A 20,271-nucleotide genomic window follows, 5' to 3' on the forward strand; every position below is an offset into this window, starting at 1 on the left:
GACCTCCAGGGACCAAAGTGGAAGGTTCGGTCTCCAGCAGCCCTGTGGGTGGGTTGTAATTTACTGGGCAAAGGAAGAAAGAGCTGGGTATGACTCTTGGAATGCTTCTAGAAACTTAGTGACTTTAGCAGATTGTACACTCTCTGGCCTGGAAGGGAGGAAGGTAATGCTTGCCTGGCAGGATTGTTGTGAGATTGGAGACAACTTAGGTGAAGTGGCCAAGGAGGTGCGATGACTGACAGGTACATGGAGCACAGTGGAGCACATTCTCCAGGAATGTGGCCATGCAGATCAAGACCCTTAAACCCAGTCACACAGCCTCGGGCCTAAGACCCCACTTGTAGGAGTCTCCTTCAAGGAAGTGACCAAAAATGCAGGAGAAGATCCGTATCCAAGATGTTCATGAAGGTGTTAGTTTTACTTTTTTAAAAATTGGAGCGCCTACGTGGCTCAGTTGGTTAAGCCTCTGCCTCTTGGTTTTGGCTCAGGTCATGATCTCACAGTTGGTGAGTTCGAGCCCTGCTCTACACTGACAGCATGGAACCTGCTTGGGATTCTCTGTCTCCCTCTCTTTCTCTACCTCTCCCCCACTTGCTATCTCTCTTAAAATAAATAAATAGACATTTTTTAAAAATAGGGGGGAAATGTCCAACAGAAGAGGGGAATAGTTAAGTAACTGATATTCATATAATGGAATATTTTACAGTCATAAAAAGTGTTATAGAAATTGAAAATGTATTATATAACTGATACTTATTAATAGTAAATATCTAACTCATAGATAATAGAATTAGGTGTTATTATTGTAATTTTAAGTGGAGAAAAAGCAGGATGTAGAAGTGATTTATTCTAAGATTAAAAACATGCAGAATCCTAGCTATCATTTAGGGAGCTGTGTAAGTGGTAAAATGATAAATGCATGATGATGGTAAATAGGTCAGGCAGAGGATGTGAACAAGGGAGGTGGGCCTGGGGCTTCAGTGATTAGGTTTTTATTTCCTAGACTTCTGATGGGTGTCTGAGTTTTCTTTGTGCTTTTTGTATATATTATGTGTTGATTTTTTTTAAAATTGTTCATTTTTTAACTTTGATTCTTTTAATAAGCATATTTTATTAAGCACTTTTAAAAAAAAATGTTTATTTTGAGAGAGAGTAAGCAGGGCAAGGGCAGAGAGAGGGAGAAAGAGAATCCCAAGCAAGGTCTCCACTGTCAGCACAGAGCCTGATGCTGGGCTTGATCTCATGAACTGTAAGATCATAACCTGAGCTGAAATCAAGATTCAGATGCTTAACCAACTGAGCAACTCAGGTGCCCTCGCATTGCTTTTTAAAAAGTAACAGGGGTGTCTGTGTAGCTCGGCCGGTTAGGTGTCTGACTTCGGCTCAGGTCATGATCTCATAGTTCATGGGTTCGAGCCTCATATCAGGCTCTGTGCTGACAGCTCAGAGCCTGGAGCCTGCTTCACTTTATGTGTCTCCGTCTCTCTTTGCCCTGCTTGCACTCTGACTCTCTCTCTCAAAAATAAATAACATTAAGCAAAGAAGAAAATAAAAAAACAGTGAGCAGCCATGTGTGCAATATGACTTTCGGTATGTTTGCAAATAGAGATATACAGATGTAGAGGACTCCTCAAGGAAACACAAGAAAACGTTGGGAAAGCAGAGTGTTGCAGTGATTCCTAACCTCACTCTCTGGGCAGGACCCTGATGCCTGGTGTGACCTGAGTAAATTTGACCTGCCCGAGGAGCCGTCCGCAGAGGGCAGCAGCAGCAGCAGCCCAGTGCAGCCACAGCCAACACAGCAGCAGCAGCAGCAGCAGGCACTGCTGGCCCGCCAGCCTGCTGCCCTGGTGCCCAGTGTGACTGAGTACCGTCTGGACGGCCACACCATCTCAGACCTGAGCCGGAGCAGCCGGGGCGAGCTGATCCCCATTTCTCCCAGCACTGAAGTGGGGGGCTTGGGCACTGGCACACCGCCCTCGGTGCTCAAGCGGCAGAAGAAGCGGCGTGTCGCCCTGTCCCCTGTCACGGAGAACAGCGCTAGCCTGTCCTTCATGGACTCCTGTAACAGCCTCACCCCCAAGAGCACACCTGTCAAGACCCTGCCCTTCTCACCCTCCCAGGTGTGTGGACCCCCACCCTGACTGCTCCCTGGGTTCGGTGTGCAGATTCCCGGTGTCCGGTACAGGGACTGGCACATAAGCAGACGTCATTCAGCACATCTTCACTGAGCACCTGCTGTGTGCCAGGCCCTGTGCTAGGTGCTGGAGATGTAGAGTGAGCAAAAACAGGCCTAGGTCCAGCCTCATGAAGTTTATTCCCTGGTGGGAACACCATTTAACAGGAAAGATGCAAATAAATGTAACACTTGGTATGAAGGAGAAGGCTTACAAGTTTGCGAGGGCATTTAGTCTAGGGGGAAGGGGTCATCTTGAGGGCTTGCTTGGCCAGCAAGGGGGAACTGAGCAAAGAAGAGAACAGACTCAATATTTGCTAGAAGAATCTTTTTAATTGTATACCTGCTCATAGCAGATTTGCTAGCCCTGGGGTGCAAATGTGAGGATGACATAACCATGCCCTTGACGAGGGTGGTGAATACTGAGAGCAGCCTTGTAATTACTTGAATAGAATGGGGTGTGGGAAGTGCTATGGTCATTGAGAGCTTATTGTGTCCTGGATGCTGCTTCTTGGGGCTCTGTAATGAAAGTACTGTTGGGGAGAGCTAAGAAGGGATCCTATCTTCCCTACAGGTCTGGAAGGCCGTTAGAGCTCCCGAGAGAGATGTTTGAGCTGGGTTTTGTCAGCTTGAACAAAGCCCTGGAGATGAGGGAGCAGAGTCTGATGTGAAGTCCAGAGCCAGGGGAAGATGAGGAGGTTGGGGGATGGGGTGGGGGTTTTGGAGGGCTTTAGGTGTGAGTGAGGGGTATGCACTGCCCTGGCAGCCAAGAGGGTGGTGGGGCTCTAGGAGGGTGGACTGGAAGAGCTGGCGAGGGAGGCAGGCTGTGGAGGTCCCATGTCTCCAGACCGGAAGAGGGTGGGCGGAGGCTTTGGATCTCACTACGTCTGGTCCCTGAGCTGTGGGAGAGAGCTAGGCCCAGACGTGGCACATTTTAGGAGACTAACCCCAACATTTGTCCAAGGCTCAAGCCCAGGCCAGTGTTGGGGGCGATTAGTGGTATTTTTCTGTGAGGCCCTGTGTTCATCATGGGTATCCTAACAAAGTACCTAGATCAGGGGGCTTAAATAATAGAAATTTCATCTTCTCATAGTTTTGGAGGCTGAGATTAAGCATTGGCAGGTTCAGGTTTTTTTGGAGGCCTCTCTGGGTTGTAGACAGCTGTCTCCTCCCTGTGTCTTCACATGGTGTCCCTTTGTGTATGTGTCTGTGTCCTGATCTCTTATAATTTCTTACCTCCTTCTCATAGAATTTCTAAGGACACCAGTCATGTTGGATGAGGGCTCACGCTATGGCTTTGTTTCCCCTTAATCATGTCTTTTTGAAGGCTCTGTCTCCAAATGTAGTCACACTCTGAGGTCCTGTAGGTCAGGGTTTCAACGTAGGAATTTGGAGGGGGACAATACACCATTCAGCCCATACATAGCAGGCCTCAAGTAAAGGCATCTGACGAGAGAAGGAAGACGGTGAGCCCTGAGTTGCCCAACAGACAGCCCAGGGTGATGGGAACCCTGCTCAGGGTCACGGACCCAAGGGCTGCACGTGGCCCTGGGTTTCCAGGGACACCTTCAGGGCAGAGACAGAGAGAGTAGTGTCGCAGACTTGGCTCAGATCTGGATTTGAGTCTCTAGCACTCAGCGCAAGAACCTTTACCTCTGTAAGGCCCTGCTTCCTTATCTGTAAAATCAGGTGTCATAATAGCACCTACGTCACAGAAGATCTGTCAAAACTGTAAGACATTCTTGGTGTGAATGCTAAGCCCTGGTGTGAGGAGGTGCTCCCATCACCACGACCATTGTCACTGTCCCCGGTCCACAGGTCATGTAAGAGCTAGTCTTACTTCTGAAAAGGAGCTGCTCTCAGACTGTCAGCTTTCTTTGTCCTGACTGTATGGTCATCAGTGCTGTGAGCACAGGCATGGGGGAGGGGACCTCCCCCAGCATTGCAAAAGCAAAGACTTGGGGCAGTAACAATCCCAGGAGTCTATGCGGTCCTAGCTGATGGGTCTTGTGAGTCTCTTGGTCTTTATTCTGCTCCCAGGTCAGGAGGAGCACTCTGTCAGAGAGCAGGGGGTAGGGGCCTAGGGTCTCACCCCACCCCTGCAGGTTGTCACTTTGTCATGTTTCCATCCACTTCCCTGGCAGTTTCTGAACTTCTGGAACAAACAGGACACACTGGAGCTGGAGAGCCCCTCGCTGACGTCCACCCCCGTGTGCAGCCAGAAGGTGGTCGTCACCACTCCACTGCACCGGGATAAGACACCCCTGCACCAGAAGCATGCTGCGTGAGTGCTGTACCGACCCACCCCTGCCAGCCCAGGAGCTTGGGCCCCACCCTCTCCCCAAGCCAGGACCAGGATCACCTGTAGAGAAACTTCTGAGACTGTTTCAAGAAGGCAGCCTCCTTCTGGCTACCATGCCTCTTGGTTTTTGTCAGGATAGGCTGGGGCTTCATCTTTGTTCTTCCTCATTTTCATTTCTTAATTTGATGATTTTCTAATCTGCAGACTAGCATCCAGATAGCTATGAGAAAAGTTTCCTAATCTTGTGTGAGTTTCCTGTGCAAGTCCATTGTGCTTGAGTAGCCTTCCATGGAGGACAGAAGTGCCTGGTTCTCTCCATCTCTGTGGTGCCCAGTCAGGAGGAGGTCAGGCTAGGAGCTTAGGAAGCTCAGTGTTTCACCTGTACAGGTTGCTTAACCGTGTGCTTTTATGGAAGTGTTTTCACATAAGTGCACTTGCTGTGTCATCCTGACTGAATTCCTGGTGGAGACAGTTGCTTAACTGGTTCTGCTTATTACCTTTGCTGCAGGAGAAGCATTGCCTGATTATTTCCTTAGGAAGCTATAGAATTCAGGAATCCGCTCAGAAATTTTGGCCCTTGTAATGAGACATAATGTCAGGAAAGATTTATGAATCCCCTGGTCAGAAATCAGTCTCTCAGCAGTTGACCTAGAGTTGAACTGATATGTTGCATATAGAGTGCTTCTCTGTTCAGGCCAGAATTTTAAGAATCTAAGACTTTAAGTGGATATGCTGGTGCTGCAGAAGGCACTAATCATTCTGTTTCTTTTTCTTTTCATATGGTTCCTAGTCTGCTGCTGCTGCTCTAGCTTTTCTGTTTTATTTTCCCCCCACATGAAGAAGCATTTCCACTGCTCCTCATTTCTCTATAAATCCATATTTCCTTTTTTCTCTGAAGTCATCTCTTAATGTTGCAGTTTGGTGAATCTGCAAAGTTTGTGTGTCTTAAAAGTTGCTTTAATGTTTGAAAGGTAGTTTTTCTGGGTACAGAACTCTAGGCTGACAGGTTTTTCTTGTGAGTTTTATTTTTATTTATTATTCCTTTGAGTTTTAAAGATGTTCTCCTGTCATCTGGCCTGTACCACTTTATTACTTGTTTGTTTGTTTGTTTGTGTTTTATGAGCGAGAGCTCACAAGAGTGTGGGCCGGAGAAGGGCAGAGAGAATCCCAAACAGGCTCCATGCCCAGTGCTGAGCCCAACGTGGGGCTCAGTCCCACAAACTCTGGGAACATGACTTGAGCCAAAATTAAGAGTCAGACGCTTAGCCACATGAGCCACTCAGGCACCCTTCCCTCTGATATTTTTGCATCATTCTGCCTGCTCTCAGGTGGTCTCCTGTGTGTGCACTAATTAGTGCCCTGCAGAATACTCAGGGAGGCCCATCTGTAGATGTCTGGGGTTCCGTCTTGTGCAGCCCTCTGCTTTCCTTCCGGCGATGCCGTGTTGTGCATGTGTCTTCGACTCAGGGTCCTGCTGGTTTCCCCCAGTGTCTTCCTCTCCCTGAGCTCTGCCCAGGAGCTGTCCTCACCTGTCTCCCATCTCTCGTGTCCCTGTCCTCTGTCTGTCATCTGGTGCCCAGGGTCTTGAAGCCTATTGTGTCATCCACTGTGTGTTGTTACTCTGTTGTTTCAGGCGGGAGAGTAAATCTGGCCATGATGTCCCATTTGGGACAGAAGTGGAGATCTGCTACTTCATCTTTAAATCCAGATTCCTATCACAAAGGACTGTTTGGTTTTCCTCATTTGTCTTTCAGAAATTATTTTTGACATCTGCAAGGTGGCACAATAGGCAGTGGTTGTTTGGACTTCATTCCAAATTTGACTAGTTTCCTTGCCCACTAGTTTTATATCCTACCTTTCCCATTTTTCCCTCATAGAAGTTACGGTTTATTGGAAAGGACAGCTCTTTAACAAATAAGCAGAACGTGCTCAGTATATGGTATTTCCAAATGTGATAGAAACCATGAGGGGGATTATACAGGCCTGGGGAACACAGAGTAAGGGGGGTGGAGTTCTAACTTAGGAAGACGTCAGGGATGGCCCTTTAGGGAAGGGGAGCCATGCAGAATTTGTGAGAGGAATTCAAGGCAGGTTGAACTGCAAATGCAGAGACTCCAGGACAGAAACAAGCTTTTTGTGTTTTAAAGAACAAAAATAAGGCCACTAGGTTTGGAGTGAATCTCGTGTAGAGAATGGTAGATGAGAAGTCTGGGGTCACCAGGGCTGTGTGTGAGTGGGGCTGGGCTGTGTTGAGCAGATCTTACTGGTTCATAAAGCACAAACCTTCTTCACTTCTAAAATGTGGTTATTTTCTGGGTTAGATGGGGTGCTTTTTGAGTTCTTCCCAGAGAAGAGGCTGTGAGCAGGGAGGGCATGAGGCCTGTGCCATCTGATGTCTGGGCTATCTGTGTCCTGATTTTCTACCATAGGAGCTGGATCTAGAAGTCTCAAGGGAGAAGAGCTGTGACCCCAAACCACAGGCTCTGCTTTGTTTTCTTAGGCCTTTATGTTGTGGAGATATCTGACACCCAACTGCTCTTACTCCTTTGTAGCAAATCTTTTCTTTCTCCCTGGATTCTTGCAGGGCTTTGGTGTGGTTGTGGTTTTGGGGTGTGTGTGTGTGTGTGTGTGTGTGTGTGTGTGTGTGTGTGAATTCCTGAAATGTGCCAGCTGCATGTGGGTGTGTTGTCTCTTTATTAACTCCTGCCACCCCCCACCCCGATTTTCAAACTCAAGACTCAAAAAAATGCGCTTTTTTTTTCTTTTCTAATTGTTTCTCTGGAGGTCTGCCCCTTTTCCTTCCACCTGAGGGCCTCCTTCCTACACAGTCTTATTGGTTGCTTGCCATGTCTCTGTCCACCTTCACGTTCCTGTTCATTGCCTTAAGCCACCCAGAACTCTGAGGGCGTATGGTGGGACTGTCTTCTGATTCACCAGTTTGCTCCTGCAGTCTCCCACCTGCTGAGGCCTCTGGCTCACAGAGTGGAATTGTTTTCATCTCAAGTAATCCTGTTTTTCCTTTTTGAGTCGATCTTCCTTGGTGTTCTAACATAGTTCTTGCTGACACTGTGAACTGGAGAGGTTCTAGAGTTTTCTCTTATTTGTTGCAAAAACTCCATGTCCCACAGAGGCTTGGAGTCCTCCCTTTGAACTGCAGTTTGAACTGTGAGATGTTTACATTTGACCATCACTTACTGTCTTCCTTCATCCTTACTGGGCAGGTAGGCAGGGTGTCTGTGTGTCCTGTGTGGGAGATAACAAGGACTTGGGAAGAGAGTAAGTGGATCCCTATCTAACCCCCACCCCTAGGCAGGAAATAAGGATGGTGTACCCTTGTTCCAGCCTTTTATCTCCCCATGGAATGGCTGGCAGGCCGGGGTGGTGGCCAGAGCAGTGGCCCCAGTAGTGGTGTCCGTGTTGGCCTCTGCTCCTGAGTTCCTGACTACCTGGGTGTTTCTCCCGTGCTCTGATGGCCCCAGCAAGGCTGGGGAGTCTGCTGTGGCAGTAACTCTAGCTGACTTGGGTCACACAGCCTCGTGCAGATGGAGAGCTGAAGTTTGCCTGCTGGCGGGCCTGTACCTGCGGCCTGCTGTGGGCCGGTGAGGGGCCTCATCTGGGCCCTCCCCAGTAGCCTTCTCCATCCTTGCCAGAAATTGCACGCTGCTGGGGTCACGGCTGATAGAAGTGTTTTAGTATCTCTGCTTGTGGACGAGGTTTCGGTCTGCTGAAGCATTCTCTCCCCATTTGTATCCCCACTGTGATCATCTTGAGGGGGCTTGGGAAGAGGGTACGCTGAGCGCGTGCATTGGCTTCACCGTCTCGCATCATATGTCTTCCTTTAATAATCCTGCTTCCACATGCTCTCCATGGGGCACGCACTCTCTGGAGAGAGCTTGGGGAAGGGACTTGGTCTTCCTGGGTTATTGCCTCGCTCCCCTGACCTTCTCTCAGTGGGCCTGCAGTGTGGCTACAGGCTTGCCTTGTTTATGAAGAGTCCTCATTTATCGGCTAATGTCAGAGCAACAGTCTCAACCATTCTTCCGCCTGGCTGGGGCTCTAGGGCCCTCTTAGACTATGTCCAGTTCTTTCCTCTTTCTGAGGCTGGCCCTTCCTCTAAGCCCCTGATGAAGACCCTCGGGTGGAAAGGTGGGAGTGAGTGCCATGGGAAGAGATCATGTACCCGGGGCTTCCTCCCTGCTGCCGAGGCCAAAGGTCAGGTAGAGGGACAGTGGGAGTCATGAGCAGCCTGTGGCGGAGTGGCTGGTGTCTGTCCCCTACCCGGTCGCTAAGCCTCCTTCTCTGGCCCTGGCAGGTTTGTAACCCCAGATCAGAAGTACTCCATGGACAACACTCCTCACACGCCGACCCCATTCAAGAATGCCCTGGAGAAGTATGGACCACTAAAGCCCCTGGTATGTGGTGTGGCCAGCGGGGTGTGCACAGTGGGGTTGCTTGGATCCATGCAGCCATGTACGGCTCACAGAGCTCTTCCCCTCTGAGAGCTCACTGGACTCTCCCAACCTCTCAGAGGTTGCAAATGCCTTGATTTTATAAATGGGGGATCTGAGGCTGAGTTGCTTACCAATTCATCAGACATTTTCTGAGCACCTCCAACATGCTGAGTGGGTACTGGCTGGTGCTAGAGACGCAGTGGCACCCTGGTGAAGCTCAGTGTTGGGGGTAGGGGACAACATCAAACACGCTGACAAGTAGCTAGGTACTCCCAGTACATTGTCAGTGCTGGGGAGAAGATGAGCAGGTGCTGGAATGGAGGACGGGCTCATGTGCTGGGGCTGATTGCCCCTCACACTGAAGCCTTTGACTGACTGCATTTTTTTAATAAAACACGGGCAAGCCACTTGTGGGCGGGCATGAGTGGCCAGTGAGGCACCTTCCTGGCCGTGGACAAACTGCCCTTCTCCCTACTCCTCCCAGTGGGATGGTCATGCTTTCCCTGGTGAAAACAGAAAATTGGCACTATGGGCTTTCTGAAACAGAGGCAGGTGTTCTAGAAATGAATGGAAGGTGAGAGAAAGGTTGTAGAAAAGCATTTGGCTTGTGAACAGGGTCTGTGGTGTGTCCCTAACCCCCACTGTGTGGGGACTCTCGTGCTGTGGTCTCCTCGGCTGTGGGATGGTGCTGATGGAGTCAGTGGGCCCAGTGAGGCACTAGTCAGCACTGCCCTCTCTAGTTCAAGTGGGGATACAGTTTCCAGACAGAGACATTGATCAGCCTGCTCTCCAGACAAGCTTGACAAGGCACATCTGACCTTGGCAACCAAAATTAAAGCACGTAGGGGCTTTTAGAATGACTTCTCAGGGTTGCCATCCCCTATGTGTGCTGCTCTTTTCTTTTCCTGTTTGCTGCCGCCTGAGGCCAGAGTGGTTGCCTGGAACCCCATAGGCCCAGGAAGGGGGGATGGAACCAAGAATCCCTGTTAGTGTGGAACAAAGGGGTGAGGGAGTTTGGGCTCGAGCATGTCCAGGTTCTAACTCCATAGCCATGTGACCTTGGGCCAGGCGCTTGATCTCTGAGCCTCCCATTTCTACCTTGTGGAAGATGACAGCTGTTGCACTGGGTTATGTGAGGGCCACTGTGGTGATGTGTGGGTACACTTCCAGCTCATGATGGCTCTTCGTGAGTTAAGGTTAATGTCTGTTTGTCCAAGGTAGGACAATTAATGGTCACGAATGAGTAGGAGGCCAGCATCCTGGCCCTGGGCCTCCTTGCATTGCCTAGGACAGCCCAGGTGTGGATGGGTGCTGTACCCTAGACCTTGGGTGTGGAACCTCACATGGGCTGTCCTGCCCTGCCCCCAGCCCCAGACCCCGCACCTGGAGGAGGACTTGAAGGAGGTGCTGCGTTCTGAGGCTGGCATCGAACTCATCATTGAGGATGAAGTGAGGCCTGAGAAGCAGAAGAGGAAGGCTGGGGTGAGTGGCTGGTAGGGTGGGAGATGCCGTTACTGCCAGCCTGGGCAGCTCAGGCTGAGGAAGGTGGAGCCATGGGGAGGTGGGGAGAGAGAGGGGTGGGGGTAATCTGAGGACACCTGGTAAAAGTGGGGTACTGGGGAAGGTAGAGCTGCAGCCCATACCCTTTGTTCCCCAGAATGGTTATCAGTGAAACTGACCAGGGTGAGGCCCTGGTGCTCGGGACCCTCCTCTCTTCCCCACAGAACTAGCCCCTTACTCATGTAGCATTGTGTTCAGACCCTTCTAAAGTGGGCTCTAGGCTTGGGGAAGTAGATAGAATGGTGATATAGACCCAGACATGGTCACTCCCTCCTGGGGCTCAGGGGGTGGGGGCAGACACCAGACAAACACACCATGACCATCTCAATACATGGCATTAAGGGAGTAGAAGGGACACAGGATTCCAAGGGAAATCTTCAGATGGAGTTGGCCATGCATCTGGGGTGCGGGAGCCACGTGGGGAACATTTGGTTCAGGTGAGGTGGAGAGCTGTCAGGGACACCTGGGTACAGAGTTTCGGGCAGGAGCTGTCCCGGGCCAGCCCAGAAGCCACACACCTGCTGCACCATGTATGTGGATTTCCTGAAAGCATATGGATTCCATGTTCCCCCTTTTTTGTAGATGCTTTCTTCTGGGAGAGGTGGGAAGATGGGAATGTGCCAGAGAGGTGTGTAGGGAAGATGGGTAGTCGGTCTGGAAGGGGCCCACTGGATGAGGGCCTTTGGGTGTGTAGGTTCAGAGAACTTGACCTCGCTATGTCACATGGTGGTTCTGAGCCATGGCAACACCTATTTAGGGCACACTGGTGGGTTAGGGGGTGAGTCAGTCCCAGAGCTCCTCCCTGATATTGGAGCTGACTCTTGACCTGCATATTGGAGGTACATGTGTGGGCTGGGGCATTGCTGTAACAAGCCTGTGTCCCTCGGGTTTTATGTGTCTGTATTCCTTGTTTGCAGGTGGGTATTTTGAGGTATAACTTGGATGGTTACTTCCCAGGCCTATTTAGGGGTGTGTTTAGTATGGTAGAGGCTTGGGAGCTATGCGTGGTCCTTTTGGGAACGAGGAACAGGTTTCTGGATGGAGGTGTTTGTGTCCTTGCTCCCTGTGCTTGCATCTGGCAGGATGGTCTGCCCTAGGTGCTAAATGTGTGATGGGGCCAGGGTCTCCCAGCCTACCTGCACAGCCCACACCCTGCCCCATTCTTCAGCCAGGCGCATGGGTCTGTGATCAGGGCAGATGGGGCAGGCGTCCCCAAGGTGCTGGTGGTGACTCGGGAGGAATCCCAAATGTCTGCCCTGTCTCCCTCCTCCCCACCCCCAGCTGCGGCGGAGCCCCATCAAGAAGGTCCGCAAGTCCCTGGCTCTTGACATCGTGGATGAAGATGTGAAGCTGGTGATGTCCACGCTGCCCAAGGTGCTGTCCTTGGTAAGGGGTCTGAGAGAGAAGCCTGTTCCCCCTGCCATTACCTGCTCCCCTGCCCAGAACTGCAGAGGGTGCCTCTGCCCCACGGAGGATGGAGTCTCCCTGGAGGCCCTCTGCCTTTGGAACCCTTTAGCTGTGAGGGAACTCTGGCAGTGAAGTGGCCCAGTGGTTCTCAGACCAGGCTTCTGGATGTCAGACTCAGCAATGAGGGGCTGATGCAGAAGGAGGGGCTGGGGACCTATCCCCAGCTTCAATCAAGACAGCTCTGCATGTATCTTTCACAGAAAGGTTTATTTGGCAAGAGTTGCACTGCTAGATCCGTGTTTGAAAACCATGGATCTGGGTCCTTAGCACCTTTCATTATATTCTATTTGTGGGAATGACGTGCAGAGGGTCACTGGTGGGCCTTAAGTCACACAGCCAGTTGGTTGGGGCACATCAGCGCTGGGATGGGTGCTCTCCAGTTCCCAAGCTGAGCTCAGGGAGGGGCTGTTGCCAATGCAGAGCCTGTCCCCAGAAAGCTTGCCACACTGTTGATCTCTCTCAGCTGACAGTGGGGTGAGTTGCCCAGTATGATGCAGTGATAGGTGTGGCGAGGGTCATGAGACAAAGGGTTGCTGATCAGATCCTACAGATCTGGGGACTTAGGACCGCTGTAGCCATAGCTCGTGCAGAAAGCATCACTGTGTAGGGAGCCCCACCAGGCTGGGGTCTTAGTGCTGTGTAGCCAGACCTCAACAGGCATCACCTTGGGCATGTAAAATAATTCCTAAAAGGTAAAGTACAGCAAGTAGCTAAGAGCATGAGACTTGGGGTGGAGTGGATTTGATGGAGTCCTGGCACTGGCGACACTGGCTCTTGCTTTCTGGGATCTCTTAGGTTCCCCGAGCCTCAGACCCTTGCCTATCATAAGAGCATCTAGCCCAGCAGACTGTTAGGAGGGTAAAGGTAAAGGTGAAGAGCTGGGAGGCTGGAGGGCCTGGGGGCATTTTGTGCAGCTGTGTGTGTGTGTGCTGGTTGATGCTGGCATCTCTAAATGCCCATGGATGTTTCTGATCCCAGGAGAAACTAGAGCACCCCCTACCCCCCACCCCCCACCTGAGGCTGTGGGGGAGGAACCAGCTTCACGTAAAAGGGACCAGCACTATTGGGCATTTATTAGGTGAAGGTTCCGAAACAGGCACTTTACAGAGAAGTCCCCATCTGGAAGAGGACACTGAGGCTTAGAGAAGTTAATGTCCTGCCCAAGATCCAGCAGTCCAGAGGTGGTGCTGCTGGGATATGACTGGTTTTCTTCCTTCCCACCATACTTGTGGCAGAAGGGTGAGTCTTTGGCTTGGTTTTGATTTCAGCCGACAAATGTCCTATCAAGCTCCTCCAGCCTCTCCGTGCCAGGCATCAAAGAGGAAAACAGCCTACTCAATGAGGGCTTCCTGCAGGCTAAGCCCGAGAAGCACGTGGCGGCCCAGAAGTCCCGAAGCCACTTTCCAACACCTGCCCCTGTGAGTGCTGGCCAAGAATGTGGTATTACCCTTGGGGACTTTGCACAGACCATTGCCTCTGCCTCAGCGCCCTTCTGTGGCTTTATTTGCTTAATTAACGTGTGTGGACATCACACCCTCAGAGAGCCCATGTGGTAGAGGCCTCTCCTGCCCCGAGCCCTTTTATGGTGTGGTCTCACTCATAACCAGGTCATTGTCTCTGTATTTAGTTGCTTACCACATGTCCTCGAAGGCAGGGGCTGCCCTGGCTGCTCGCACCTCAGTGTCTATACGTATGAATCTCTTGCTTGGCTATGGCTTTGCCTCATGAGGAGGCTGGCACCCACAGCCTGGGGAACAGCCATGTTGCTGTGTCCGGCCTCCTTGCTTTACATCTGAGGAAGCCCAGAGACAGGACTGACTTCTCCAGGGCCACCAGGAAGGAGGAGAGAGCACAAGAATACTTGTGGCTTCAAAAGGGAGGAGGGTCATAGAAACGTCCCCCACCCCTCTGGCCAGGCTCACAGCATTCACTGAGAGCATGCTGTCCCTGCCTGGATGATAACTTACTTGCCTCCTCCCAGATGACCAGCGCCTGGAAGATGGTGGCCTGCGGGGGAACCAGGGACCAGCTCTTCATGCAAGAAAAAGCCCGGCAGCTCCTGGGCCGCTTGAAGCCCAGCCACACATCTCGGACCCTCATCTTGTCCTGAGGGGCTTGGTGCTCATTCTTATGTTTACAGGGGGCTGGGGGAACCAAGGTCGGTCTGTGAATTTGAGAATCACACTCAGATGACCACCTGCAGGGAGCCTTCTGCCACCAGCCCCTCCCTAGACTGCTCAGGTGGAGGCAGAGCAGGGCCCCCACTGTCCTGTCTCCGAGTCCAGCTGTGGCTGCGGGCGGTTCCTGGTGCTAACAGAACAAAATCCCACCCCTGGGCCTGCCTGGTCCTCTCCCCAGTGCCACAGGGAGTCCCAGTAGCTTCTCCCAAGTCCTGGTCCTGCCTGGCCTCATCTCAGACCCCTGCTTAGGACGGGGGTTGTGGCCAGCGTGCTGATTCCCTCAACCTGTTAGTACATTTTCTTGAAAGAATAAAATTGCCTTTTTCCTTGTCCTGTCGTTGATTCCATCTTTCTCCTGGACCCTGCTTGTAGTTTCCCAGTCACTGGTTCTCTGGTGACTATTGTTGGGGCTTTGAGGGATGTGGAGACCTGGGTCCTCATCCTCAGAGCATTACTTTGTCTGCACATTTGGATACTCTTCTCCCAGGGGCCCAGTGGTTTGGAGGCAGTTTCATCTGGAGGCACTTCAAAGCTCTGAGGATCTTGACTGTTGGCGGGGAGGGGAGGGTGCATTAGGATCCTGCTTAGCCTTTGGCATGGAGGGCTGACCTGGCCTGCCATGAGCCCAGCCCCCAGGTGAGACCAGTAAAGAAGTGACTGGCAGCTGGGCAGGGCCTCATGGCCACAGTAGCCTTAACATGGCAAGGCCACGGCAGCAGTTGGAGCTTGGGCTGTGGTCTACCCTGATCATGGTGCAGTGGGATGACTAGCACTTGGCTGGAAGCTGGGGATTGAAGAGGGGTGGGTGCCGGGTCTGAAGGTCTAGAGTGGAGAGTGAGTATTCAGCAGTAGGGTTCATGGGGTTTGGCATGTGGCTATCCCTGGGGGCTGGTTTCAGTTCACCACAGGATGGGCAACTGCCTGGGACAGACCCATCTCTACACTCTGCTGCAATGCCTCTGGTTCCAAGGGAGACTTAAAGACAGATCTCTTGCTTGGGACCCTGTCCTCTGACTGACACACTCCTGTCCTGCTGAATTTGCACATGGGGTCTTGTCGTTCAGCATGGCAGAGCCCTCAGGTGACCCCTACCTGGTCACATGCAGTTGTACCCAGTTTGAGCCTGGCTGAGTCCTGCTTCCTGCACCTCCTGTGGCCGAGCCAGATGCTCCAGCCAGTTCCATGGCAGGGCCACATCTGCCACATGCCCCTGTGCCTTTGTAGATTTCCTGGCCTGGACCCCTTCCCCTGCCCCCCACCAACTCCTTCCTTTGGTGACCTGTAGGTCCTAGGCTCCAACACCGAATGTTTCCTTCAGGGCTATCAGCATTGACATGTGACCCTGTGAGGGACCAGGGGACCTTCATATCTAGGGTTCACAGCAACTCAGTTGGTAGGACACCTACATCAAAATCGGATGCAACAAGCCTCTGGGACCACCTGCCCTCCAGTCCTCCCACCCCGGATTTATCATAGGCTCCCGGAGAGCTTTTCCTAGACAGGTGGTGAGTGACTGCACCTGAGTGTGAGGTGGCCTACAACCCACCAGGGGCTTTCTGCCAGTGTCCGCTCCTGGCTGCCTCATCCACCTGTGCCCAGGGCCTGTCCTGAGCATCCCTTCTAGTTGCAAACATGTTAACTTGCCACCTCTGGTGAACTCTGCACTGGAGCTGTTGCTGCTTCACACATTAAATGAACAGGTATCAAATGTCCCCCGTGTGCCTGGCGTGGTTCTGGTGCCGAGGATACGAGAATAAATTCCAAGACGCTTCCAAACAACCTTATTCTCACAGGGTTTATATTCTAGAGGGCATCAGCCAACATCTATGCACAAGCCTGAGGGGCTTTGAAGAAAGAAAGCAGGGGAATAATGAATGGCATTATTCATTCCTTCCTGCTAGGTGGAAGGGAAGGCTTGAGTGAGGAGGCTGAATGCAGCCCCTGGCCACCATGGGACCGCTGCTTGGGCCGGGGCGGGAGCTTATTGCCAGGGTCAGTGCTGAGGGCGTCTCTGTGGTTTGATTGGGAGTGTGGGGCACACATTGCTCCAGTGGGGTCTGCAGCTCGTGGCTGGCCTGGGGAACTTGGCCAACCAGGTTGATCCGGGGCCCAGTGTTTCCTAGGCCCATGTGACAAGCAAGAGGGAGTTGGTTGATGAGGTGCTGAGGTGCCCAGCACCCGAGTTCAGGGAGGGAGTACGGCCGAAGACAGGTGGGAGGGAAAGACGGGGTTCAATTAGGATGGGGGCAGGTGAGTGTTCTGACAAGATCCAGATGGTGGCTCAGTATCTCCTGGCTAACATGGCCTGGGGATAAAGGAGACGCGGTCAGAGGATCAGCGGCTATGAGCAAGGATTCCAGCAACGGCCCTCCAAGAATCACTGCTCTCGGCAGCCACGCCCTTGAGCAGGTCACATGACTCGTGTAGCCCAATGGGAATCTCCTAATTGCCGCTGAGGAATTGTGGGAAAGCCTGCTGAGAGAGGCCGGGATGGCCCGGTGACGTCAGGCGCGTGAGGGAGGACTTCGTGAGCCATCCAGCCTCACCTTATCTGGCCCAGTCCAGAAGAACTGTTCGGCTGACCACGGACTCTTGAGAAATAGGAAATCGGTATTGTTTTAAGTGCCACTGAATTTGGGGTGGTTTGCTGATACGGGCGCTGTTGCAAGGTCTAGATACATCGGTCAGGTGTCCTGGCCTTCACGGAGCAGGCGGCCACAGCCGAGGGTTCAGAGGGTTCAAGCCTGGGCTGGAGCAACACCGGGGGCGGGGTGGAGCAGGGCTTGGCAGTGAGCAGCCCACATGGCAGGCGCGAAGAACTCCCAAGTGCGAAAATGGTGTCCTCGACCCGAGGTTGCTGTCGGGGTCGGGGGCAGGCCAGGACCCCCTGGGAGGAGCGGGGCAGGTGGACATTGTGCGACGCTGTGGGGACTTACGTGTAGCTACAGGGCGTCTGTATGATGTTTGAGATATGTAGTACGGCACTTATTTGCATTTTATATCTCCCCTTTAATGAAGGAAATTGTCTTCTAAGATGCTTTTAATACATTTTTGTCTATTTTTTATTTAAAAAAATTTTTTTTTTCTGAGAGAGAGACAGCGGGAGCAGGGGAGGGTCTGAGAGAGAGGGAGACACAGAATCTGAAGCAGGCTTCAGGCTCCGAGCTAGCTGTCAGCACAGAGCCCGACACGGGGCTCGAACCCACGAACCGTGAGATCATGACCTGAGCCAAAGTCGGTCGCTTAACCGACTGAGCCACGCAGGCGCCCCTCTATTTTTTATTTTTAAAAGCCTCAGATGGAATTCAAGTGACATAGAAGTATATACATTAGAATGCAGAAGTTCCTTCTCATCCATACACACCCATTTTCCTCAAAGGTCACCACCACTAATGGTGTAACACAGTGCTTCCCAGATTCTACCCTGCACCTGAATCACACAGTAGGATCCTGTTAAAATGTAGACTTTGGTCCAGGAGGCTCTCAGGTGGGGCTTGGGTTTCTAATGAGTTCCTAGGTGATGCTGAGTTGGGGACTGCACTTTGGGTAGTAGGGATTCATGGTACTAATCATTCAGTTGATCAAAGTCAATGAGATGTCTGGGGCCATTGCTCTCTTGTCTTCTTCCTGGGTCCCCACAGCATCTCCTAGAGTTACACTCACTCCCCAAGAACTCTGTGTGGCAGATTCAGGGCAGCCCTGGCCATGTGGTTTCCATGGTGATAGCTCCCTGGACCACCTGTTCCTACTTCTCAGGCAGTGGGACATCCACTTGGGAAGGGCCTGTCTAGGTGTAGTTATACCTGTATTGTTCTGGCTTATTGTATGACTCTCCCATTTGCATGTCATGTCCAAGAGAGCAAGGATGATACCTGCCATATTCATGGCTTTATCCCCAGCACTGATTAGTGGCTGGCACATAGTGGGTGCTCAATGAATATTTGTTGAATGAATATGAAAACCAAGGGGGATCAGTGATGCTCTGGCCATTGTTGGGCATTCATGAGCTAAAGATCTCGTGTTGGACTACTTGAGGTGGAGTTGTCCTAAGGAAAGACCTGACTTTCTGCTGTGTGACCAAAGGGCTTGCCCAAAAAGTGTTTGTAGTCCAAGAGTTGTATGTGCATCTTGATAGAGTCCCCTACTTCTTCCATTCCAGTCACCCAGACACAGCCCCTTCAAGAGCCCAGAGGCCCTTCCCAGAGTCATGCCACACCTCTTCCCAGATGCAGGGCTTTGTGTCCCAGTTTGGACCATGTCCCCTCCATTGTCACCTGTGCTGAGAGGTACCCAGGGATTAAAGTGACCCTGAAGACCTGATCCACAGTCTCCGCTCATGACTGATAATCCCAGATCCCTCTACATACCAGACTTGGTTTTGTTCTCTTCTTATTGTGGTTTAAAGCATACCAAAGTTTACCATCTTAACCTTTCTTAAGTATACAGTTCAACCATGTTAACTATATGCACGTGTCAGTTCAGATACCTAGGATTTTTTCAGCTTCCGAAATTGAAACTATACCCATTAACTCATTTCCCCCTTCCCCAGTCCCTGGAAACCACCATTCTACCTTCCATTTCTATGAATTTGACTACTTTATCTTGTGTAAAGTGGAATCATACTGTTTTGTGACAGCTGATTTAACTTCGCATAATATCCTTAAGGTTCATCCCTGTTGTAGCTTGTATCAGAATTTCCTTCCTTTAAAAAACTCTTAAAAATATATTTTTAACTTTATTTATTTATTTTAAGAGAGAGAGAGAGAGCACGCACAAGTGGGGAAGGGACAGAGAGAGAGAGAGAGAGAGAGGGAGAGAATCCTAGGCAGGCTCTGCACCACCACTGCAGAACCTGATGCAGGGCTTGGACTCACAAACTGGACTCAAAACCATGACCTGAGCTGAAGTCTGATGCTTAGCCGACTGAGCCACCCAGACACCACAGAATTTTCTTCCTTTTTAAGGCTGAATAATATTCCACTGCATGTATAGACCACATTTTACTTACCCATTCATCTTTCTGTGAATGGACACAAGGTTTCTTCCACCTCTTGTGAATAATGCTATCAACATAGGTGTGTAGATCCTGCTTTCAGGCCTTTTGGTAGGATTGATGCAACATATGGTAATCCTATTAAAAAATTTTTTTTAAGTTTATTTATTTTTGAGAGAGAGAGAAACAAAGTGTGAGTTGGGGAGGGGCAGAGAGAGAGATGGAGACAGAATTTGAAGCAGGTTCCAGGCTCTGAGCTGTTAGCACAGAGCCTGATGTGGGACTGAAACTTGCTAACCGCGAGATCATGACCTGAGCCGAAGTCGTACACTTAACTGACTGGGCCACCCAGCAATCCCAGTAATCCTATTTTTAATTTTAGTTGTTTATATTTTGTTTCACTTAGGCTTTTGTACTTCCAGGAAAAGCTGTGTGCTGGGCTCTTAGAGCTTTTGCAATGATGCTGGACTCTGTCACCACCTGGTGGCCTTTGGTATTTTTGCAGCAGCAGGTAAAGTGGGCCATAGAAGTTTTTTAGGTCTTGGAAAAGTCCTTGTAACATTTTTCTGTTTTTCAGGACTCCCCTTCAGCATTTGCATCAAGCAGTTGTGTGGCCTTTGCTTGAACACCTCCACTGATTGGGAGAGGTGACTTTATTACTTTTCAGCTAGCTCCATTGTTGGACACAGTTGTGAATATTCTTTATCTGGAGGAAAAAACCTTCTCCCTTTATAATATCAAATAGGAATAACTAAGGCACATGGGCAGATGGTTTGTGGGGAAATTAGGGTACCAGGAAAGGTAGTTGAAAGGCCAGGATTAGCTTGAGAGTCTGACTGCCAAAATTAGTCACTTTCTCAGCAGACCTTAGCATGAATCTATCCTGTCCTGTTTCCACAGATCACCAAGTCTCTGATTTAGAAATTATAGTGGTTCAGCATCCTCTAAAGATGGGTTTTATGTTTTCATCTTAGGCAGTATGTGTTTTAAAGTAATTAAAGCTGATTGGGACACCTGTGTGGCTCAGATAGTTAAGCATCTGACTCTTCATCTTAGTTCGGGTCTTGATCTCACAGTTGTGAGTTCAAGCCCTGCATTGGGCTCCATGCTGGGCATGGAGCCTACTTAATAATAAACAAAGT

At 50.8% G+C, this 20,271-nt stretch overlaps 2 protein-coding genes across 3 annotated transcripts in view; both read left to right on the top strand.

The window, feature by feature from the left end:
• The window catches only part of MYBL2 (MYB proto-oncogene like 2), a 34,240-nt gene extending 19,774 nt beyond the window's left edge, over positions 1–14,466 (top strand). The window contains exons 8-14 of one of the 2 annotated variants that reach the window (XM_039248502.1): positions 1,701–2,123; positions 4,321–4,460; positions 8,791–8,890; positions 10,298–10,411; positions 11,771–11,863; positions 13,225–13,374; positions 13,938–14,466. In XM_039248502.1, the coding sequence (XP_039104433.1) occupies positions 1,701–2,123; positions 4,321–4,460; positions 8,791–8,890; positions 10,298–10,411; positions 11,771–11,863; positions 13,225–13,374; positions 13,938–14,066 (1,149 nt within the window). In that variant the 3' untranslated portion in view covers positions 14,067–14,466. Of the gene's footprint in view, positions 1–1,700; positions 2,124–4,320; positions 4,461–8,790; positions 8,891–10,297; positions 10,412–11,770; positions 11,876–13,224; positions 13,375–13,937 lie in introns of both variants that reach the window. The other variant, XM_039248501.1, reaches the window with a different exon arrangement.
• A 2,187-nt stretch (positions 14,467–16,653) lies between these two features.
• The window catches only part of TOX2 (TOX high mobility group box family member 2), a 286,505-nt gene continuing 282,887 nt past the window's right edge, over positions 16,654–20,271 (top strand). Inside the window, exon 1 of the mRNA XM_039248522.1 lies at positions 16,654–16,746. The gene's annotated coding sequence lies outside the window, so the exon portion shown is untranslated. The remainder of the gene's footprint in view (positions 16,747–20,271) is intronic.

The sequence above is a fragment of the Hyaena hyaena genome, unplaced genomic scaffold (assembly GCF_003009895.1).
Source record: "Hyaena hyaena isolate Hyena2069 unplaced genomic scaffold, ASM300989v1 scaffold_312, whole genome shotgun sequence".
NCBI classification, from domain to species: domain Eukaryota; kingdom Metazoa; phylum Chordata; class Mammalia; order Carnivora; family Hyaenidae; genus Hyaena; species Hyaena hyaena.